The 25,128-nt window shown below is 34.1% G+C and overlaps 1 protein-coding gene across 2 annotated transcripts; it reads right to left on the reverse strand.

The window, feature by feature from the left end:
* Nucleotides 1-1,483: 1,483 nt before the first annotated feature.
* On the reverse strand, nt 1,484-23,162 carry CCDC181 (coiled-coil domain containing 181). Of its 2 annotated transcripts, none has more exons than XM_065892676.1 (5): nt 23,046-23,162; nt 19,570-20,520; nt 15,142-15,288; nt 3,493-3,644; nt 1,484-1,760 (listed from the first exon to the last, which is right to left on the reverse strand). In XM_065892676.1, exons 1-5 carry the CDS (start codon nt 23,160-23,162, stop codon nt 1,598-1,600), a joined length of 1,530 nt encoding a protein of 509 aa, XP_065748748.1. In that variant the 3' UTR covers nt 1,484-1,597. The 2 variants fall into 2 exon arrangements, with proteins under 2 accessions (XP_065748748.1, XP_065748740.1); XM_065892668.1 differs by having other exon boundaries at nt 1,598-1,760; nt 3,493-3,647.
* Between the last annotated feature and the right edge of the window lie 1,966 nt (nt 23,163-25,128).

Consider the following 25,128-nt stretch of genomic DNA (forward strand, 5'->3'; position numbering starts at 1 on the left):
AGTAATCAGTCAACAAAAATAAATAAAAGGCATCCCGTTGGATAGGAAGAAGTAAAACTACCCCTATTTGAAAATGATATTATCCTATATAGAGAAAATGCAAAAAAAAAATCACCAAAAAAGTTTAGCACTAATAAACAAATTCAACAAAGTTGTAGGGTATAATATCAATGCACAAAAATCACCTATGTTTGTGTTTTGAGTATACAACCCATAAGAAAAATTAAGAAAACAATTCTATTTGCAATAGAATCCAAAAGAATAAATATCTATGAATAAATTTAACCAGGTAGGTGAAAGATTTGTACACTGAAAACTATAAAACATTGCTGCACTAAATGAAAAGACATCCTGTGTTTATGGATTAGAAGACAATTTCATTAAGGTGGCAATAGTACCTAAAGCCATCTACAGATTCACTGCAATCCTTATGAAAATTCCAACAGCTTTTTTTGTAAAAATGTTGTGGAATATTTAAATGCCAAATTGGTTTTTATCATTAAGGGTAAACTTTAAACAACAAAAGACTATTTATAATGAAATGTTAAATTGCCTGGTGTATGCTCAAAGTGCTATAGGAAGTTGAGACAGGATTGAATAGTTCTCTGTGTTTTCTAATTTAGGGTCAAGTGATTAAGGTACAAATACCCAGTTGATAAGAACCTTGTCTTTTGAAGCTTTAACAGAACTCCTACAGCAATTCTCCACTCCCCATCACACTTGTATGTTTGCCTTTGTCCTCCAGTCCTTAAGTGCTCTTACACATATCAAGGATACTGTTCTCCCACACACTGGATTCCTGTATAGTCCTATATACCCACAAATGTCTACCAAGGTATGTAAGCTTTACAATATAACTAACAGAAAGGATTTTGCAATCATTCAGATCTCAGAATCTGTGAGCAAACTGCTCACCTCTGTACTTTGGTTTCCTCATCTGCAAAACAAGACTAATAGGGTTGTTATAAGGATTAGATCAAATTATTTATGCAAAGCATTTACAACAATACCAGGCACATTATATAAACTCTCAATAAGAGCTGGATAATTTTGTATAACATACCCAAAATTGTATACATAATTGTTACTATCTTTTTTTTTTAAAGAACACGTGGAAGTAGGCCTAACCTACTGTTTAGCTTGCCATAGGTATTCAAATTCAAATCTGACATAATTAGGACTTTGTATCAGGCCTTGAACCAGGCTTGTTTAAGAGGTCACTCCTCCTGCCTTATGAAATGTTCTATTGCATTTTTTAAAAAATGATAACAGAAACTAATAATAGATATCTGTCCCTTTTTTGTGCCTGTTCCAGCTAGACATGTTAAAATAATTTAGAAGTAAAGGAATGTCCAGTTTATTTGTTGTTCAATTTTTTGCATGGACTAAGAGGTGGTATAACACATTACAATGCTATGATAGAAGAAATTTATTTTGCTCTAGTTTAAAAGAAATAAGATAAATTCACTATCAACATTACCAAAAGATAAATAGCATGTCCATAATTTAGAGTATGACCAAAGCACACAGACCATAAGAAATGATATCCAAAATTTTGAGGACAGTAGCTTCCAAATGAAGTATTTAATAGATACCTTCAGCTGTAATGATCAGTAAAACGAAAAGATTTGGCTTCTGACGTATTATATAGGTGGTACTGTAACTGTTTAGAACGCTTTGCTTCCAGTCGGAGCTGTCTAGTTCTTTCTTTGACAGCTTGCTGCTCTGCTAGTTTTTCTATCCGTTTCCTTCTTAGCCATCTGTAGAAAAAGACATGAACAGGCCTGTTGAGTACTAACCTGAATATATTCTTCATGCTATAAAGTTATTACTACAGACAAAGGAAATTCGATTTCTTTAGATTAAAAAGCTCTGTTCATAACACAAGTTAGTATGAACTGAAAAAGTTCAGGCTTATACCAAAGGCTCATACAAGGAAGCATAGTCACATTTAGAATCAAATGTTTGAAATTAAGTTTGTCTAATAAGGAAACTGCCAACTAAAAAAACTTTTTTAAGTAATAAACACTATTTTACGTGACATAGGTCCTATCTTTTAAAATATGATTTTCTAAGCAAATAAGTATTTGATAGATACCAAATAACTTATTTTTTGCAACTAACTGTATTCTACAACATTACTTAAGCAGCATGCAGAATACCAGCATGCAGAAATGTCTCCTTGCTCTTCTTGGTGGAGAAATTATAGAGCTCTTGCTTTTCAGTGCATAAAATAGTTCTCCCTTAAAATGGAAAAATAAGCCTAAGCATAAGAAACATCAAAAAGGGTGAAGGAAGCGTCCACATTCTAACAAATTTAAGTCTATAAAACTTGCTTAGGTAAAATAACATTAAAAATAACTGTATACTCACATCTCTGGTATGGAAGTGCGTACGTGGTGTGTGTGTATATATATAATTTTTTCAGAAATAAATCCAGACAAATAAATAACTGCATTAGTATAAAAGAGACTTAAGAAACCTCATAATCTAATGTTGTGTGGTTTTGAAATTGGGTATCAGTTTGAGCAAATTAACTGTAGTCATTTAGGGGTCGACTGGGAAGAAAAATGGTTATAGGTTGGATATTAGATGAGATCATTAACAAAAATAAGCAGATTGCAGAACAGTATATACAGTATGATCTCAATTTATATTTTAAAACTGTAAATATATGTACAGAGAAATATCTAGAAGTTATGCAGTACAGTGCTAACAACAGTGATTCCTGGGTGATGAAAATGTGAGTTTATTCCCCTCCATTTCCACAATGCACATTCACTGCATCTATTATAATAAAAGGATATGTATATTTTTTAAAGAAGGAAAGGAAAGAAAGAGGCAAAGAAACTAAAAAAGAGAAAGATAGCAAAAAAGACAGAAAAGAAAGAAAGAAGTGAGCTTCAAACAACTGGACACAATATTCACTCCCTCTCCCAAGGTATGCTGGCAAAATTTTGAAGCCAGGTCTCTTTCCTCAGAATAAACCAGGTAACATAGACTCTTACCCAGGCAACTGAAGGGAGACCAGGTTTGCCTTAAATTACCAAAATATGTGTCCAAATCTCCTTTTCATTTGGTCTGTACAGATCTTCCTCCTCAGCCTGACTGCTTTTCTTTACAGAAAAATATTTATTGGTAAATGCAACTCTTTATTAAGTTTTCCTGAGGACTGTGTAGGAGAAGCTGTAACCAATCTTTGGCCTATTTCTCTAAGAAATGAACAAATCAATCAACCAATCAATGGTAAGCTATCAAAGGTTATCACACTGGTGCCATAAGAAACAATTTTAGTATTGAAAACTACCTTGAAAAAATGGTATAGGTATTACGCTAAGTATGGAGTTAAAGAATTTTCTTACATATTGTTAAAACTGTGGCTTTAAAATTGAATAGGTATGTAATGAGATCAATTTTTTTAAGTTTTATTGACTATATAACTTTCTAAAATGACCATGAGGAAGGGGGGAAAATGCCCTGTCTTTGACTTACTGTTTAAAGGCCCTATCACGGCCTTCTGTTCCTTTAAGGAAGAATAAGCATTCCTCTTGCTTTCGCAGTTCTTCTGTCTTTCTTTCTTTCAACTGTTCTTCGTGCTTTTTTTTAAGCCATAATCGAAAAGCTTGCTGTGCATCTCTGTTTTCCTGCTGCTTACAAAAACAAGCTTTGCTTAATTTAAAGAAACCAAAACTACTTTTTGAGCCCCTGCCTATAAGACCCTACAAGAACACATGTCCTACTCACCAATTTTTCATAATAATACCAATTTCATTACTTGTGCTCCTTGCATCCAAACCAAATACATGACCTTTGAACCAGCAACACTGATTACCCTTTTGTCAGAAAATTCAACATTGAACTCACTGCCCTCTGGCTTCTTTCAAAAGTCTTACTGAGGTAATCAACAAATGAAGGGCTAGATGCAGTGATTTGCAAACTTTTCAAAGTTGAGCCCTTTGACAAAATAATTTTGCACAATGGCACATACACATAAAACATGGCTGAAAAAATGTTGGGGATAGGCAGTATGAGTGAGTTGAGGTCTTGGTATCAATTCCTGAAGGAAGCTCCATGGAAGCTCCACTGGAATTGAAAACCAATGACCCAACATTTGTGTTATTCAAACTTCTTTTAAATTCTACTTTCATTATTAAGTTTTAAGAGCATCTAACTGCCAAGCCCATCTCCAAAACTGTAATTATTATTATGGAGTGTGGCAATGAGGATTTTCAACCATAAGAACTTTTTCATAAGGATAACAGCCATGAGGATTTTGTCATAAGAATGGGCTAGTGGGAGCAGCTTATTGTATGGTTCTTCAAACTTCTTGATGGATACTATATTCAGGGATAGCTGAAAGAGCTCTTATTTGGGAGAATAAAGAGAGCAAAGGGAAAGATTTGGGGCTCTTTGGTCTTGGGAAAAGCATGACTCACATGGATTCCTGGCTAGAACACAAAAGGAAAAGATTCATTCAATTAATACTTTCACCAAATATGAACTCTGTGATAGAGAAGACCACCTCCTACACCTTGCATTTTCCTTTATCTGTAACCCATATTGCCCAGTATGCTTCAGTCTAATTTATATAATTTATACAATTTAGGACCTTTGATGTATAATGCAGAACTTTGTGAGGAGGTCCCATGGACCTACAGGACCATTGCTGAACACCTGAAGTTTGGGAATGTCTGGAGATGACTAAAAAGTGTTCAGTCCGCAATTATAGATTAAAAGAGTTAAGAATTCAGAGATGGGTATCACTGTTCATCTATTTATTCAACAGCTATTTACAGAATATCTACTACACAGAGTATCTACATGCACATAGCTACCGGGATGCATCAAAGAAAAAAAAAAAGGCCACAGCAGTGAGAGACCCGCGTACTGCAAAAAAAAAAAAAGAAAAAAAAAATAAGCCTCCCTTTCTCATACATTCCATACCTGCACTATACAAAAGTCACTAGTCACATGTAGCTACTTAAATTAAATAAAATTAGACAGTCACATTCAAATACTTAATAGTCACATTATGGCTAGTGGCTACTTTATTGGATGCTGCAGATATAGAATATTACCATCATCACAGAAAATTGTATAGGGCAGTGTTGTTCAAGATAAGGAGATGAAAATATATGATTGATTGACTGATTGATATGTCAGAGAGAGTAATAATGGGAGAGGTGAGGAGAAAGGATGGTATTTATCAATAGATAGAAAGTGAGAGAACCATTTATGGGATATCTGGAAAAAGAGTATTTCAAGCAATGGTAACAGGGCAAAGGTTTTGAGAAGGGGTTATACTTGGCATGTCCAGTAAATAGCAAAAATCCACTGCAAGAAGAAAACTGGAAAATTCACAAATATGTGGAGATTAACAGGCTCCTGAGCAACCAATGGGTCAAAGGAAAAAAACAGATGGGAAGTCAAAAAATAGCCTGACACAAATGAAAAGGGAAATACAACATACCAACACGTATGGGATGCAACAAAGACAGTTCTAAGAAGGTGAGATCAAAAAACCAACCTAACTTTACACCTGAGGTGTAATTAGAAAAAGAGATATAAACTAAGCCAAAGTTAGTAGAAGGAAGAAAATAACAAAGATCAGAGTGTAAATAAATACAACAGAAACTAAAACGACAATAGAAAAGAGCAAAGAAACTAAAAGCTGATTTCTTAAAAAGATAAACAAACATTTAGCTAGACTTACCAAAAGAGAAAGGACTCAAATTAATAAAATTATAAATGAAAAAAGAGATATTACAACTAATAGTACAGAAATACAAAGGATCATAAAAGACAATTATGAACAACTATAAACCAACAAACTGTAAAACCCAGAAGAAATGATTAAATTCCTAGAAACATACAACCTACCGAGACTGAATCAGGAAGAAATAGAAAATGTGAATAGACTGATTACTAGTAATGAAATTGAATAAGTAATCAAAAATCTCCCAAAAACAAAAGTCCAAGACCAGATGGCTTCTAGAAAATCAACAGAAGAATTAATACCAATCCTTCTCAAACTCTTCCAATAAACAGAAGAGGAGAAAACACTTCCAACCCATTTTATGAGGCCAGTATAATGTGATACCAAAGCCAGACAAGGATACTACATGAAAAAAAAATTAGAGGCCAATATCCTTGATGAACAGTGATGTAAAAATACTCAGTGAAATATTAGAAAAGCTAATTCAGCAGTATATTAGAAAGGATCATACAGCATGATCAGGTGGGACTTTCCAGAGATGTAAGGATGGTTCAAATCTACAAATCAATCAGTGTTATACACATTAACAAAACAAAAGATAAAAATCATATGATTATCTGGATAGATGCAAAAAAGCATTTGACAAAATATCTTTTCATGATAAAAACTCTCAAGAAATTGGGTATAAAGAGAATATACCTCAACATAATAAAGGCTGTATATCACAAGTCCACAGCTAACATCATACACAATAGTGAAAAGCTGAAAGCTTTTCTTCTAATATCAGGAGCAAGACAAGGATGCCCATTCTCACCACTTTTATTCAACACAGTATTGGAAGTCCTATCTGGAGCAATCAGACAAGAAAAAGAAATAAAAGGCATTCAAATTAGAAAGGAAGAAGTAAAACTGCTCTATTTGCAGATTACACGATATTATTATATTATTCTATATTATATAGAAACCCTAAGGCTTCACCGCCCTAAAAATGTTAGAACTAATAAACCAATTCAGTAAAGTTGCAGGATATAAAATCAATATAAAAAAATCAGTTGTGTTTCTATACACTAACAACAATCTATCTGAAAGAAAATTAATTAAATAAGCCCTTTTAAAATAGCATCACAGGGCTTCCCTGGTGGCGCAGTGGTTGAGAGTCCACCTGCCGACGCAGGGGACACGGGTTCGTGCCCTGGTCCGGGAAGATCCCACATGCCGCGGAGCGGCTGGGCCCGTGAGCCATGACCGCTGAGCCTGCGCGTCCGGAGCCTGTGCTCCGCAACGGGAGAGGCCACAGCAGTGAGAGGCCTGCGTACCGCAAAATAAATAAATAAATAAATAAATAAAATAGCATCACAAAGAATGAAATATGTACTTAGAAATAAATTTAACCAAGGAGGTGAAAGATCTATATGCTGAAAACAAAAAGACACTGATGAAAGAAATTGAAGAAGACACAAATGAATGGAAAGGTATTCCATGCTCACGGACTCAAAAAACTAATCCTGTTAAAATGTCCATGCTATTTAAAAATTGTCCATATAATCTAAAAATTCATTATAATCCCCATAAAAATTCCAATGGAATTTTTCACAAAAATAGAAAAAAAAATCCTAAAATTTGTACAAGACCAAATATCCAATGTAATCTTGAGAAAGAAGAACAAAGCTGGAAGCATCACACTTCCTGATTTTAAACTATATTATAAAGCTAAAGTAATCAAACACTATAGTACTGGCAGAATAGATACATAGATCAATGGAACAGAACAGAGAGCCTGAAATCAACGTGCGCATATATGGTAATTAATTTTCAACAAAGGAACCAAAAATAACAATGAGGGAAGGACAGTCTTTTCAACAAATGAAATTGGTAAAACTGAATTGCTACATACAAAACAATGAAACTGAACACCTTACACCATACACAAAAATCAACTCAATATGGATTAAAGACTGTGTGTAAGACCTGAAACAGTACAACTCCTAAAAAGAAATATCAAGGATAAACTCCTTAGCATTGTTCTTAGAAATGATTTTTTGGATTTGATAGCAAAACAAAGACAGCATAAGCAATAATTTTTAAATGGGACTACATCAAACTAAAAAGCTTGTGAACAGCAAAGGGAACCTTCAACAAAATGAAAAGGCATATTGACTGAGATAAAATATTTTCAAACTATATGTCCAATAAGAGGTTATATCCAAAATATGCAAGGAATTCATATAATTCAATAGCAAAAAAGCAAAAAAGAAAAAAGCCCAATTATAAAATAGGCGAAGGACTTAAATGGACATTTTTCCAAATAAGATATACAAATGGCCAACGTGTACATGAAAACATGCTCCACATCACTCATCATCAGGAAAATGCAAACAAAAACCACCACGAGATATCATCTCATACATGTTAGGATAGCTATTATCAAAAAAGACAAGAGAAAACAAATGCTGGCAAGGATGTGGAGAAAAGGGAACCTTTGTGCATGGTTGGTGGGGATGTAATCTGGTATAACCATTATGGTAAACAGTGTGGAGGTTCCTCAATAAATTAAAAATAGAATTATTATATGATCCAGCAATCCCACTTGTGGGTATATATCCAAAGGAAAAGAAAATTATCTAGAAGTGATATCTGCACTCCCATATTCATTGCATCATTATTCACAATAGACAAAGTATGAAAACAACCTAAGTGTCTGTAGATGAATGAATGGATCAAGAAATGTCACACACACACATGCACACACACACATGAATATTATTCAGCCTTAAAAAAGAAGGAAATTCTATAACTTGCAATAACATGGATGAACCTGAACCTGGAGGGCATTATTATAAGTGAAATATGCCAGACAGAGACAAATACTAAATAGCACCATTTACATGTGGAAACTTAAAAAAAAAAGTCTAGTTCATAGAAATGGAGAGTGGTGGTTATGAGGAATTGGGGGGTTGGGAGAAATAGGGAGAAGTTGGTAAAAGGGTACAAACTTTCAGTTATAAGGTGAAAAAAGTCTGAGGATCTAATGTATAATATGGTGAGTATAGTTGATAATACTGTATTATATAAGTGAAATTTGCCAAGAGAGTAGAACTTAAATCTTTTCTCCAAAAAGGGGGGAGGTGATGTATATGTTAATCAGCTTAATGGGGGGAATCTTTTAATAATGTATATGTGTATCAAATCATGTTGTACACTTTGTCTTACAATTTTATTTATTAATTATATTTCAATACAACTAAAAAAAACAAGACAGATCACACACACACACAAAAAAAGAAATAGAAACTTAAAAGACAAAAAACAACCTAAATTCCCTGAATGAGCTTAACAGTAGACTGGACATTGCCTAAGTGATGTCAATGCCAGAAGATAGATCAATAGAAATTATGCAAGCTGAAAAAAGAAAAAATGTTTTAACAAACAGGACCTTAGTAACATCTGAGATAACAGCAAGTATTCTATCATATGTAAAACTGGATTTCCAGAATAATAAGAGAAAGATAATAGGGCAGAAAAAAATATTTGTAAAAATAGTGGCCAAAAATTTCCCAAATTTGGTATAAAACATCAACCTACAGATACAAGAAGCTCAGCAAAGCCCAAGTTAGTCAAATTCAAAGAGAGTCACACATCTACTAAACTGCTGAAATTCACATCAGAAAACGTTTAAAGTAGCCACAGAAAAAACATTTCATACAAAGGGACAATGATAAGAATTACAACTGACTTCTAATTAGAAACAATGGATGCAAGAAAACCACTGAACACCATCTGTGAAGTGCTGAAAGGAAAAAAAAAACTGTCAACCCAAAATTCCATATCAAATTTTAAAAAAATTCAAAAACAGCCTATTTCTGATAAAGATTTATGATATACATATCATAATCCCTAAAACAATGATTTCAAAAATAATTCAGAAGTATAACTAAAAGCCAATAAGAAAATAAAATGGAATATTTTTTAAATACTTGATTAATCTCTGTAAGAAGGCAGAAAAAAGATGAATAATGGAGTTAAAAACAAATGGAACAAATAGAAAACAAATATCAAGATGGTAAACTTAAAACCTACCCTTATCAATAATTATAAATATAAATGAACTCCTGTTAAAAGTAACAAATTTCTAGATTAAAATATCCAAATATATGCTCTTTGCACAAGTAACTCTTCAAATATAAAGACAGATAAATTGAAATTAAAATATGAAATAAGCTATAACATTCAAATGTTAAAGAAGGTTACTGTGACTTCATTAACATCAGACAAAGTAGATTTCAAGATAAGAGGGACTCATAATGTGAAAATGTCATTCAATCAGGAAGACATAAATTCGTAAACGCATACACATGAAACTTTTAAAAATATGAAGCAAAACCCAATGGAACTAGAAGGGAAACAGACCAGTACACAATGATAGCTTAACATAACTTTCTCAGTACTTCATAGAACAAAGAGGGGGAAAACAGTAAGGATATAGAAGATTTAAACAACATTATCGACCAACTTCAGCCCATTGACATTAATACAACACAACATCCAAATGTAGAATACAAAATGTATGCAAGTGTCCACGGAGAGTTCACCTAGATAAAGTGATGACATGCATACATATGCTTGCATATGTGTGTATATACATACAGTGCACACGTATCATTTATATATAACACTGACCAAGAGAAGCAAAGCTCATTACAAAGATGGAAAGACATTTTTAGCTATTTTTCCTTAAATGGCAATAAAAATTCCATCACCTAAAAGCATTTTTAATTCAATGTAAAATAGGTCATTCTACAATCTATATATTGTAAAGATATTTTCTGGAAACTATGACTCACATTATACAAAGTATCCCACAGAAGTGAAATACACCAGCAAAATACACTTACTATCACAATGCATTAATAAGCCAAATTAATCAACTGCCAAAGTATACTATAGCTCAGCTTCAGTAGAGACAAAGTTCACAGAAGTTCTTCAGAATATTATTTGTTTATGATATAATTTCTAGCTAAAGTTAATTTTTGAGACAGACTTAAAATATAGCAAAAAATTAAAATTCCAAAGGGAAATATATAACCATGATATCTTCTAACCAAAAAAATTTAAATTATGTTCAATGTGGCTCATGTTTTTAGAGAATACAATTCAAAGTTTTATTATCTCTAAATAGAACACAATAGAAAATTAAGGTATACATTTATTTTTACAAATGCCCAATAAAAATATAACATTAGGCTGAATGCCATGAGGCCTGAAGGTCCGTCATCCCCTGGGAAATTACCAGCAGTGCTTTCACAGGGGTTTTTCTTGGTCAGTGATTGAAAGGTAAGCTCCTCTCAATTTCTTTACTCTTAAATACTACAGTAACATGCTATCCTTCTAACCTACCCAATCTCGAATTCCTTCACTCCCTCCAAAATCTTTCTAGTTTCTTCTCTATAATTCCCATTCAATAATATAAAGACTTCCAAACATCCCTCATTCTCCTAAACCATTGCTAGGACCCTGGCCTTAAACCTCCTTCCTTACCCAAATCCTGATTCTCCCGTAAGACACAGCTTTTCTCTCTCAAATGGAAGCTGCATTTTTTGCCATACTTCAAGTACTTCAGAGGTCTGGTGAAGAAGTTAATATACTCTTTATTCCTTCATACTTCTTCAGAACTCCTGAAGAGTAGAGAACATCTTCTTCTCTACTCTTAAGTAAAGCCATGCTCCTTTGATATTTATATTATTTGACTATATTACTCTAACAATCTCTGGTCACAACCGGCTCAATGTACCTCTCCATCCTAATCCCAAATTAACATTTGGGATTAACCAAATGAATGAGCCATTCGACATCCAGCCTCACAGATTTTTCATTTTTTCATTTTCTATGCCTTTCTTCACTGCACTTGCCACCCACTCCAATAGCCACATCCACATCCACATCTTTGAAATCACTAATCTTCTCATTCATATTTCCAGTCCCAACCTCTGTCCTGAATACTAGACACATTTCTTCAGTCAGTCTTCAACATCTTTACCTGAAAGTTTTGTAGGTACTTCAAACTCAACAATTGAAATGATAATTTCCCCCAATCAGTATCTTTTCTACTGCTCCAGTGAGTGGCACCATCATCCGCCAAGTTGCTCAGAAGAGAAACCTGGTGTAGTCCCTTTACACCTCATTCTTCCTCACACACATATCTAGTTAATTATGAAGTTCCTTCAATTAATACTCTAAAACAAATATCACATTTCACATCTCTCTTTCTTTCTCTCTCTGCTGTTATAATTCTAGCCCAAGTCACCATCATTTCTCACCTAGACAACTATATATGCTTTCTAACTGCTCTCCGCATATCTGTTCTTGCCCCCTCCAATCCATTCACAGCATGGCAGTCAGAGTGATCTTGTGGAACTGCAAATGTAATATATCACTCCTCTGTTTAAATAATCTCAATGGCTTCCCATAACAGGATTAAATACAAAATTATAGACCCCAACATGCCACATGATCTGATTCCTGCTCACTTTCTGGATCCGCTCAAACTCACCAAGTTAGTTCCTGTCTCAGGCATTCTCACATGTTCTCCTGGCTTAAAACAAATTCCTCTAATCCTTGGCCTAATTTCTACTTCTACTTTACTCATCAGAAAAATCTTTCCTGATACACTTATTGCCCTCATTATGATCTCTCATAGCTCCTTTTTTTCATAGCATTCATCACTATTTATAATTATAAATTTATTTTACATTGAGACTTAAAAATTTTTTTTCAATCACTACTAGATGAGCATTATAAAACATAGATTAAACCTATTTTTCTGGGACTTCCCTGGTGGTGCAGTGGTTAAGACTCCATGCTCCCAATTCAGGGGGCTTGGGTTCAACCCCTGGTCAGGGAACTAGATCCCACAGGCATGCCGCAACTAAGAGTTCGCCTGCCACAACTAATGAGCCCGTGTGCCTCAACTAAGGAGCTGGCAAGCCACAACTAAGAAGCCCACATGCCACAACTAAGGAGCTGGCAAGCTGCAACTATAGAGCCCTCGAGCTGCAACTAAGGAGCCCACCTGGTGCAAATAAGACCCAGCTCAAACAAATTAATTAATTAATTAATTAAAAATAAACCTATTTTTTCCATGCTGTGCCTAGAATAGCATCTGTCATATAGTAAGCAGTTAAAAAAAAATCTATCGAATACATGAAAAAATTTAAATTGGCATTTCTTTGACTCTACCAAATTTGTATCTTGCTCTCATATATTATGGACAACTATATTTATCCATATCATTTGAACTTATTATACATATCCTTTGCCCATTTTTTATTGGAAAATTCAAAAGTTTTGCTTTAATAATATAAATATTAATAGTAACACTAACAATTATGACAATTTAAAAGTCCTAATCAGCTTTTAATGGATATTACATTAAATATAAAGATAAATTTGGAGGAATCCAAATCTTTGTAATATTTAGTTCATTCATCCAGGAATATTATAGGAGTATCGTATTTGTTTTCATTTAGCAAATAACTCATATATTTATAATATTTTCCCCCCCATCTAGGAATATTATATTTATTTTCATTTACCAAATTCACCTTTTTGGTCCCCTGCAAAGACGCTCCATAGAGGTCTTACACATTCCTGTTCAGCTCAAAGTTTTTTATATATGCCTATATTCCTTCCCCTTTTATATTTTTCTATGAGGTTTTTGCTGGAATACAGAAAGACTATAAATTTTTGTATATTTATAATATAAAAGACCACTTTGCTAATACTTATACCTCATTTCCTTTTCTCTTAATAAATTGGATAGAACTCCCAGATTAAATTATTATTATAGAGGGGAGCCTTACCTATCTCTGACTTTAATGGGTATGCCTATAGTATTACCTAAGATGGTATTTATATTGTAACCCATATTTTATAGAAATACTTAAAAATAAATTATAATAAATACTAGTAAATACCCTTTCTATATCTTTCAAGATAACCATAAATTCTCCTTTATCTACCTATTATGTACTGAATATATTAATAGATTTGTTATTATTGGCCCATAATTTCCTTCCTAAAATAAGCCCTACTTGGTTATAGCATAGTATTATTTTACTATACAGTTGCAGTCAAATTTCTCAATATTTTCTCTTTTAGTTTGTGGTTTCAGGTCTACTACCTTAAAAGGTACCATCCATCCCAAGATTTTAAAAGCTAAAAATTTCTACAAATGGCATAATAAATGTAAATAAATGTAAAAATATATCATTTTGCAGCCTAGGAAAACATATTTACAGACATAATAGACAAAGGATTAAAATCTCTAATATACAATGCAATAAGAAAAATAAAACAAAAAAGGACTATAAATAGGAAATTCACAGAATACACACATGCTCGTATACAATAATAATGTATATTATTAATTCGAAGAAAAATTAAGAAAATAAACTATGTACAATGTTAGACAGGATGCGTTAAACATTCACTCTTCCATACTGCTGGAGGGACTATAAACTGATACGGCCTTTTAGGAGGTTAATTTTGCATGTTTAACCACAGCTTTCATTCTGGACATCCAGTAAGTCATAAATTTCCAAGAAACTCTCCTACAGAATACTGATGTTCTCCTACAGAATGCACATGTTCACAACAGCACTGTTAATTAATAGAGCAGTATTAGAACCAATCTAAATATGTACAAATGAGGAATGGTTTAATAAATTAAGTTACCTCTGAAGAGTAGAATATCATACACCTATTTGAAAAGAGAGATCTAAATGTAATGATCTAGAAATATTTCCTTGATGAATGAGTGAAAAAAAAATCAAACCATATAATAAATTTTTAGCAGATAAAAATGTAAATATAAATAAGACCTGGAAGGCTTTGCGGCACACTGTTAAAAGTGGTTACCACTAGGGGATGAACCTAGAAGGGCTTAGAATTGAATTTTCAATGTTTACTTTACATACATTTTTTAAATAGTATGGATATAGATGATTTTTTTAACTTTCTCTTGGGTTTTTTGTGTATTTTGAACTTTAAAAAATTAAATAATTTGATGTCTTTGTTAGTTTTCACGTAAGATTTCTATACATCTACTCTTAAGTGAGACCAGTCTATAGGGTTTTTGTGTGCATTGCCCTCCTATTTAAATATCAAAGTTATACTATCTTTAAAAAATGAACTGGTAGCTTTCCTTTTTCTGTGCTATAAATGTTTGAATAAAATAGGAATCATTTGATTTTTACAAGCCTTCTTAGAATTTAATTATAAGTCATCTGCATGTGGCATCTTTAGCAAGGGTAGTTCTTGGACCACTTTTTCTACTTCTTCCATAGGTTTTTAGTCTGATAGCCTCCCTTCTATAAATAAATTCAGCTTTCATATCTGTATGAACTTGTTTTTCACAGAGTTTTACTTACTCTACTGTTCATGTCTTCAATTTGCTTTGCTCGCTGAATTCTCCTCATTTCTAGGACCTGCTCTCTCTTCTTTTGCAACCATGCTTTAAACACCAAGTCATTCTCTTTTTTCTTTTCTTTCTCTTCTTCTATTTTCCTTTGTTCTTCCTGGTGGAAGGAATATCCAAACACATTAATGAAAAATTAATAAAATTATATATGTGTTATCAAAGTAGAGAGATACATTTTGAGGTCTGAAATTAGGATTCCCTGCCCCTAAAAATTTCCATCTATAAATTGGGCCTCCCTAAAAAACAGGACCTCTAATTTGCTTAGGGAAAAAAATGAAGACTTTTCAGATAAATTAAATTGTCAAGATAAAGTCTACAATTACATAGATCTACATTATACAACATGCTGTTCAAGAATTCCTTGGATCTCTCCTTCACTTCCTAGTTTACTCTTGGTATTTAACTCCCCAAATTGCAGCTGTGCAAAAGAGAAAAAAAACACCACACTCTAGAAGCACTACATGGGGTCTATAGAAGCAGTATAAATGTCTTAAAATTTTTTACATTTTTGTTAAATTTGATAATTGTGATACATGGCATTGTGGTTACAAAACAAAATTCTATAATCATTTTCTTTCTCACATGTACAATCACTTCTGAAGTGCACAAGTAGCAATAAGGGCTGTCTAGGACTTGCTTTAAAAATACCTCAGCCAGGGAATTCCCTGGTGGCACAGTGCTTAAGAACCCGCCTGCCAGTGCAGGGGACGTGGGTTCGATCCCTGGTCCGGGAAGATCCCACATGCCATGGAGCAACTAAGCCCGTGTGCCACAACTACTGAGCCTGCACTCTTGAGCCCGCGAGCCACAACTACTGAGCCCACGCGCTGCAACTACTGAAGCCCGTGTGCCTACAGCCCATGCTCCGCAACAAGAGAAGCCTCCGCAATGAGAAGCCCACGCACCGCAACGAAGAGTAGCCCCGGCTTGCCGCAACTAGAGAAAGCCCGTGCACAGCAACGAAGACCCAACACAGCCAAAAATAAATAAATAATTAATTTTTTAAAAATACCTCAGCCAAAAAAGGAAGAGATGAAACAAATATGCCAAAGTCTCAATGACTTTTGAATCTGGGTAATGGAGACACAGGGGTTAATTGTACCTTTGTATATGTTTGAGATTTTTTTTATATAATGTTTAAAAATATTTTCAACTACTGTATAATCATAAAGTAACATTTCTTCTAACAGAAAAATAAGTAATTAGTTAACTATGAGAACAAAATGCACTTTATAACTGCATTATTCAACTAATGTTATAAAAGAGAGTTACTTAAACTAGAAGTGAGAGTACCTCACTGGTTTAAGTATAAACCAATTATGAAGAGTTATAAAATAGTTACTGGGAACAAAGCAGCACGTCACAGTGGAAAGAGCTCCAAGCTGGAAGTTAGGAGATCTGATTAACAATCATACTGCTATCATAATATGTCAATTTGGGCAAATCACTTAACTCAGTATTCTCATCTATAAGATGAAGTTGTATTAACAAGCTCTTAAGTCTCTTCCAATACTAAAATTTTAGCATGGAAATAAACTGAATTATAGAATACATGTTTAAACTGTTTTTAAATAATGGAATTCAGAGTTCTTTCCTTAGATTTTGACAATATAGCAAGCCCTTCTAATTCTTTTTGATTGAACAACATATAGGAAGGAAAGGAAAAGTTCTATCCAATTAACAGTACAAAATGTCTTTTAAAATACCAGTATACTATTTTCTAAGCCCTAAAGGAGCTTACATTATATAATATGTGAATTTATTAAATATTAAATTTTATATTTAAGTTCATTTTTACCAAAAGGATTTTCGATGCCTTGCATGAACATAGACAGTATTGTAAGACAATTATTTTTCCAGATGGAACATCTGGATTATACAGCAGATATCAGCCAAAGCACAGATACTACAGTTGCCAAAGAGAACAGTGAAATGATGCACTTAATGTAGAGAGATGGAGTATAGCTGCCTAACCCAGCAAATATTTTGCTGGGCATAAAAAAGGAAAGCCTTTCCCTGAAACCAACTAAAAATATTTTAAAGTCTTAGCACTTAAAGACAATGCCTTCAGCAAGTACATAAGCAAAGGGAAATTTAGTTATGAGGATCCTGACATGAGAAAAGTATATCCCAAAACAGAGTGTTTGACACCTAAAAAAGAGGATCAAAAGAAAAACAGAACTATCCATCAGTCATACCAGTTAACGATTACCATTAATTCATTAGTGAAAAGACACTGAAATTATATAAAAACTCCTGCATAACTTTTACAGAAGTATATACACAAATACACATATAGATGCATGTGTGTGTACAGCAAACATATAGTTCAGTTATTCTCAACAAATTCTTTTGTGTTATCATGAAGTTCTGAGTTAACAGATCCTTTTAAGTACCTATTATATACCTGAACCAAGTAAGCTGAGTCTGACTGTTAGAGTTCAGTACCCAAGTAAGCAAAATTTTATTAAGTATTCACCCTTTCAGATTCCTACCTGAGTGTGCTATATAGGTTACACGTTCTTACTAACTTCATTTTTTAATCTTTTTCTGCTAATGTGAGTTTGATTTAAATGCCAGAAATTTCCATGGTAATTTCCTACGTAAGTAGAAAATATACCGTTTCTCAACAAATGACAAGAAAACTGGGATTTTGACTTTGCTACAGACAAGTTGAGGGACTTCAATAAAGTTATTTAAACTATCTTGACTATAGTTTTCTCAGCTGTAAAATAATCTTTAAGGTTTCTTCTAATTGTAAGGTTCTTTTAACTGTGATTCTGTTGCAGTTTGGTATTTACAGTTAGACATTCTATATGGTTCAGCTTCATGCTATCAGGTATCCAGTAAAACAGAGAACCAGGGCGCTGATTTAGGTAATTTAGAGAAAATCCCCCAGTTTTAGTACCTAGAATTTTCAATTATACTTTTATTTAAGAGCAAGAAAAAAAATCCCAAAATAATAATTTTGGATTCTGTATGGCATTTTGGAGACATTTCATTTAGGTTATGAGGTTCTATTCTTAATCTAAAACGAAAACCCCTGATATCAAGGAACTGTAGTGTTGACGAAAATAGGAATAATAGGAATAGAAAAGAGTTTTATTCCAGCCAAACTAAGGACTATAGCCCAGGAGACATAAATTCAAGAAGCACTTGAATTGTGTTCCACTGGACTACAAAATGGGGGAGGCATATATATAAGCAAAAACTGCAAAGTTACATAAGTTGTTTGTCAAGAACCAGGATTGAAGCTGGCAGGAAATAACGGTGCTTGTTAAGCAAGGATCGGTTGGTATCTGAAATGGTTGGTATCTGAAATGGTATCTCAAGGGGAGACCTTGAGAGCATAAGGTTGCAGCTGGCAGATACTATTTTGGAAAGTCTGCTGATATACTTGAGTTTGATACAGTTCAGAAAATTCAAGTTCTTGGCGATACAGGAACACATCTGAAACCACATCCACAACGGCCACCCAGTGCCATTTTGGATGCTTGGACCATAGTTTTATATCTTTTCAGAACAAAGAGCAAACATCAAGCGTGAGAGGGGTACAACCCTTCAAGGTTTCAAAAGAGACAGATTAACATGTACACAGTAAGTCAGTATGACCTTGGTGTCTGGGTAGGGAACCTCATCTTCAAAGGAGTATTAGCATTGGTGTCATGGGAAGTGGGGGAGCATTTATCCTATCTTCAAAGTGGACATTCTAAGCAATCTGGTAAATACATTCTTTGTTTTCTTTAATGATGAAAGGAGATGTACAATGTATGCTTTACAGGCCATAAGTCAGGCTGTTCTAGTTAGCATAAAGTTCAAGACAAATCATGTATAAGCCAGAATGACTTCCCCATACCTCAATATGTGAAAATTTCTTCCATCAGTAGGCCTGGAAGATATATGAAATACACACACACACACACACACACACACACACACACACACACACTCCAGAGAACATAATCCAGTCTCACCTGTTGCCTCCTAAACTCCAACAAATTTGTGCCTTCATTTTTTCATCTGACATCTGATTTTCACCTACCTCATAACAAGATTACTTTCAGCAGTCACTTAACTTCTCTGAGCCTCACCTTTAAAATGAAAGGATCAGATGAGGTCATCACTGAGGTCTCCTCTAGCTCTAACACGGGTCATTCATTACTATGCTTTTGTGATGCTTACCAGAAAGGACCAAGGTAATCATGGTGCTTGTTCCATAAATACAGATGCTTAACACTTAACCACTTAATCTAACAAAAGAAAAACAAAACAAGCAAGTAGATATATCAAATAATTTGAAGAACCATTTCAATTCCTACAGCATTTATAAAACATAAAAACATTCTACTTTCATTATAACGCCCACTTGTGCTCTCACCTCTCTCTTTAGCTTTTCTCTCTTTTGTTCTAGTCGTTTTTGCAGTTCTTTCTGTTGAGGAGAGAGACAGTATGTTGAGGTCACTGGAGATACATCTGCAGACCGTGTCCTATGACTAGATTTTCCATTCCCCTTACTTCGATCTGAGTTGGCAGCAGAATCTGGATGAGTCTTGGGGTTGGGTGGTGGCTGAGGGATATAAGCCAGTTGCTCTTCTGTTGATAATTGAGCCAGAGCATGAATTTTTGCTATTGGCTCTTCTTTCTTGACTCCACTGACAGATAAATTGGGAGATCTGGGTGACAACTGCTGAGGCTCATTTTCTGTATAATTAGCATTATTAATGGGGGGCAAAACCCCCTGACTCTCAATGTCTTGTAAATTCAGAAGTTCAAACTTTCCATCTCTCTCTACTAGTATTTTTCTATCCGTGTTTTCTTCAGAATTTCCATCAGTAGGCGACAGGAGCACATTTTCTTGTGCAAATTCATTGGAAATACATAACTGAGACAGTTTTCCAGACACATTACTTTCATTTTCAAGATAATTTTCGTAAGTATCAGTGTCTTCCAGAGGAGGAACTTCCAAATCAACTAATTTGTCCTTGAATTTAAGTTTTCTTTCCCTTTTATCATTCACAGGTTCTTGATTTTGTAGAAGCTTGTTGGCTTGTATAATTTTCTCCATAATATATCTCCTTACTTCCTCATCCTCTTCCTCCTCCAGGTCTTGCTGGCTTTCTAGTTTGGATTCCTGTAAAGAGTTTTCACTGTCTGAATCTGATATGGGATCCAAAGGTTGAATACTTGGTACAGAAATGAAGTCATTTCTTATTGATGAAACCTCATCCTTGAAAGATCTGTCAGGATCAGAAAGCTGCTTGGAATGTTCTATTTCTGTTTCATTCTCTTTTAAACCTTGGTTAATATTCTCTTCATTCCCACAAACCTTCTAGAAAAACAGAGATGAGATTCATTTTCAGTAAAAATTGAGACTCTTTTGTCCATTTATATGTAGACAATCCAAAATGGATTTTCATGCTCATGTAATTTATTTTATAAGTGGGAAAATTTACATGCTTCCCGCTCATACTTCACTCATAATTTTCTAATTCATATTTATGAGCACCCCAAGGGAAAAGCACTTCAGGAAAAATTTAACTCTAAATTTGAATTTGATGTTGCTAAGTACTAGACTGGTTATTTTTTTTAATTTTATGCCAATGTATAAAAATGTACCTACAAATAGTACAATATTATTTTAATATTCCTCCCTCTATAAAATTTTCCTCCCTTTACAGTTTCAGAAGAATATATTTTAAAATGTTTTCTCCTTATAATATTTGTATTTTTCAAAAAGATATCTTTCTCCCCAGGACCATTACAAGGTCACTGCCTTTGGTCAAGTCCTAATAATTTTGAGGTTCCTATAATCTTTTCAGATTAGTATTGCTGCTATTTTCTGCAGGACCTATACCCAAATATCAGGTCAAGTTTTAGCTCTGGATCAGATTCTCTTTCCTCAGCTATCTTCAGAGGCTCCAATAATCTATGTTAAACACCATTATATAACTTGGCCTTACTTTTTTAAAAAATGTAATTCCACATGAACCGTAAACCAGCATTATCACATCACAAAACCCTGCTCCACATATGTTTCTAACTAATGGTTTCTTACCTAGCATCTCCCCTACAAACATGTATCCTCACCTACCAAACACTTTGCCCCTAAAATATATAATTTTTTCTCTTTCTGAGACAATTCTCTCCTCCTGAAAGAGTTCCATGGGAGCTACTCTTTTCCGCTCTCTTCAACCCCTTAAAATTCCCTTCCTCTTTTACTAGCTCAGTCACCATTTCTAACAGCCTTCTCTTCCTAACCTGCACAACACCACTGGATGTCCAATAAGTAAATAAACCTGGCCCCCTAAAATGACTACCAAACAACTAAGACCAACTAAGACCTCTGCCTTGTAATTTTTCTTTTTAGCTGTATTTGATTCTCTGGCTCATTTCTATAGTATCTGTTTCCAAATTCTCCTTTAGCTTTCACTTCTTTGTAAAACCCACTACCATAAAATCTTCCCCCGACCCTCACCCCTGTTTCAAGCTCTGTCGTCCATTTTTCCTACCAGCCTCAAAGGAAAAAGTGATTGTAATAATCCACCAGAATGAGTAAGACTCATTACAGCACTCTGTTTTGACCACTGCTGTATCCTCAGCACTTACAACAGCCTCTGACACATGGTAGGTGATCATTACTTCTTGTTGAATGAATGAATAAAGAAGTAAAACAATGAATTATCATTATCACTTCTCTAATTCTATTACCCTGTGCTGTGGCTCTCACACTCTTCTAGTCATGAGACCTTGGTTCAGCATTATTGCTCTGGGTATCTCTACCTCTACTCATTCTGATTATTTTTTTGTTAAAGATGCATAAAACTGCCATGTAAAAGTCATCTTGGAAAAGTCTTCACTTTTGACTCTGTTGCCATTTCCAAATATCATCTATCCCATCTGTCTTCTCCATTGCATAAGAAAGCAAAAAGGAACTAAGAGACAGTTGTGATATAAAACCTGCTGCCTTCATTTCCTCATATTCTTTTCCTTAACTCTCTGAAATCTGGCTTCTGTTGTAACTACTCTGATCAATGTCCCTCTAAAGTCACCTTTCCTTATCCCCATCTTGGTCCTTTTCTTTATTACTTCCCTATTTATTGACAACAATTATATTATACATAATAATTACATGTTATCTATTGTAATACACATATATAATTAGTGTCAATACATATGCATATATATATACACACATATATATTATATATGGATACACATACACACTGTATATATGTAAAGAGCGAAAGAAGGAACCTTCTGTGAACCAGGAACTGGTTCATTTTCCTGGACTTCCCTTCTACATGTCTGATAAATAGTACAGAATCATGTTTAATGGATCCACTTTTCCCTACAAATATTCCTATGGCTCAGTCTTTGACCTTTTACTTTTTTCCATATATTCATTCTCCTAAAATTCACTCTTAAGGTTTCCAATATTAGCTGAAGACTATGTTTTTGAGGATTTGCTTTATTTTTCATGTATATTAAAATAAACCCATGATTTTACCCAGGTTCATATAAAGTAGAAATTAACTGTATTTGTTTTTTACTTTTGATGCAATAAATTATTTATATTATGTAAATTATAATTTTAATTTTTTAATTATAATTTTGGCTTTATGAAGTGTTAACTTAATCGCTGTTCTCTCACTAATTAGCCCTATGCCTTAGGACGTTTAAACTCTCCACACCTCAATTTTCTCATCTCTAAGATGGGGATAATTACACTTGCTCTATGTATATCAAAGGAATTTTGTGAGGTTTAGATGAGATAATATATGTGAAACTCCTCAAGAACTACAAAACACTTTGTTAATATAATTACTATGAACTCCGTTGGCAATTTATATATACCTCTATTATGCTGGCACCACTTTTTTCTTTTTCATTAATCAGCCATTCCAGGTCCTTTTCAAAGTCATCTTCATATTCTCCACTATCTTTTGAATCAGCTTCTTGATTTTCATCCATTTTCTGTTTGTTAAAGAATAATGTTATAAGATTAAAAGAGATAAGGTGTACGTCATGTCCACTTTAAGGGTAGTATGGAGTATGCTTAATTAGCTTACCTTTGTTAAAGGTAAGCTAATTAAACACAGAAACACAAATTATGGAATGTTCAGAATAAACATATCAGCATACCCTAAAAGAGAGACTTAAAAAGGCCAGACATTTTCTAGGTGTACCACTCCTAACAACCATTCCACCTCCCCGCAATTCCTGACACCCTATTTACAAGGAGACTAAAAAGGGTGGAAAAGAAAACTATCTGAGCCTTAGAGAAGGATTTTCCACATCCCTACCAATCATTAAAACTCCTTGTCCAGGTACGAGCTGATGAATCAGCTTTTTAGTCTCACTCGTTCACATTTTCTCATATTCAAATAAAAACAATTATATTAATTCTCATCCTCAGTTTCTCAATCCTATATAATTTATATAGCATAATTATAATTTGTGATCTGAGAGTTTTTTTTAACTATGTAACAACTGACTGTCAGTTATAGTAAATACTAATTTCCAGAGAAGTCAAACTGTTGTCAATTCAAAATAAAATATATATTTTTCATAAAAGACAAACTGTGATGCCTAGTACTATCTGTAAGGCAGTGACAAGAAATAAGAATGTCAGATGACAGTTAATAAATGTTTGTGAAAATGGTATAAAACTTTTTATGAAAATACCATTCAGCCATTTTCATGAAAAAACTAAAGTTATCTGCAAATTGAGGTCAGTTCCAAGTCCTAATTTTTTGGTCCATAACTTTTCAAATGATGGAAGCATTTTAATCTTTACCTATAACGTGCCTTGATGTGTGTGAGCATACTATATACATGTGTGAATATGTACTGCAATTTTGACAAATATTTGTTGAACACCTACGATATTCCTATAAAAATTATAAAATATGCTCTTGAGCCCTGATACAGAAGACAAACATAAACAAAATACATACATTTAAAATGTAGATAAAAAACATAAATTGAAAATGTAGATAAGTGGGGAAAAAGTATATTATAAAGGACTGTGGAAAGAAGAATAAAAAAGCAACTAACTCCATTTAAAATTGGAAATATCAAGGAAAAATGAGATGGGTTTTGAATAATGAGTATGAGAGTTCATCATTATCCCAGACAAGAGAACAGCATGAGGAAGAAGCAACACGGAAGTGCATGGAATTTTCCAGTGTGGCCTGAACATAAATGTGCTCCTGGAGAAGGGTCTAGAAGAAGTGAGAAGGCATCAGTTTGATGTCATATTTTCTTTTCAAAAAGAAAATGGTTGAGGGAAAACTGTTTATGTGGATCTAATTGTCATGAAATAGCCAAAGGTAGAAATATACAGCAATAATCTGCATACGTTCCACTATTGACTTAAACAAAAAGAGCAATGCTCTATAAATATACCTAGAATTTTAGGTCCGGTTTCAAAATAACTGTAGAACTATAATCTTCAGGGCCCCAAACACCTGGGACCTTGTTTCTATACCTGCCTTCTCTTGCTCCTACACCAAGAATAGGTTGCCTAAAACCTTTTCTGGAAGTAGAAAGTACAGATGTCAAGCACACATTAAATCTAGGTACATTTTTTTTGTTTTGTTTTATTTTTTTGCGGTACTCAGGCCTCTCACTGTTGTGGCCTCTCCCGCTGCAGAGCACAGGCTCCGGACACGCAGGCTCAGCGGCCATGGCTCACGGGCCCAGCCGCTCCGCAGCATGTGGGATCTTCCCGGACCGAGGCACGGACCTGTGTCCCCTGCATCGGCAGGCGGACTCTCAACCACTGCGCCACCAGGGAAGCCCTAGGTACATTTTTTAAGATACAAAATGAGAGAAATTATGTTTGATTTGATAAACATAAAACATCAAACTCTGTTGTGGCCATTAGCTTCACTTTATTCTCCCAAATGTTTGACCAGACTACCTAACCTGGTGC

The sequence above is a fragment of the Phocoena phocoena genome, chromosome 1 (assembly GCF_963924675.1).
Source record: "Phocoena phocoena chromosome 1, mPhoPho1.1, whole genome shotgun sequence".
Taxonomy (NCBI): domain Eukaryota; kingdom Metazoa; phylum Chordata; class Mammalia; order Artiodactyla; family Phocoenidae; genus Phocoena; species Phocoena phocoena.

Coding starts and splice junctions, on each gene's coding strand:
- CCDC181 (XM_065892668.1), bottom strand. CDS start 23,162: ATGGATGAAAATCAAGAAGCTGATTCAAAAGATAGTGGAGAATATGAA. Junction 20,521..23,045: donor GTGGTGCCAGCATAATAGAG/GTATATATAAAT, acceptor CTGTTTTTCTAG/AAGGTTTGTGGGAATGAAGA. Junction 1,761..3,492: donor CGTGATAGGGCCTTTAAACA/GTAAGTCAAAGA, acceptor CTTTTTCTACAG/ATGGCTAAGAAGGAAACGGA.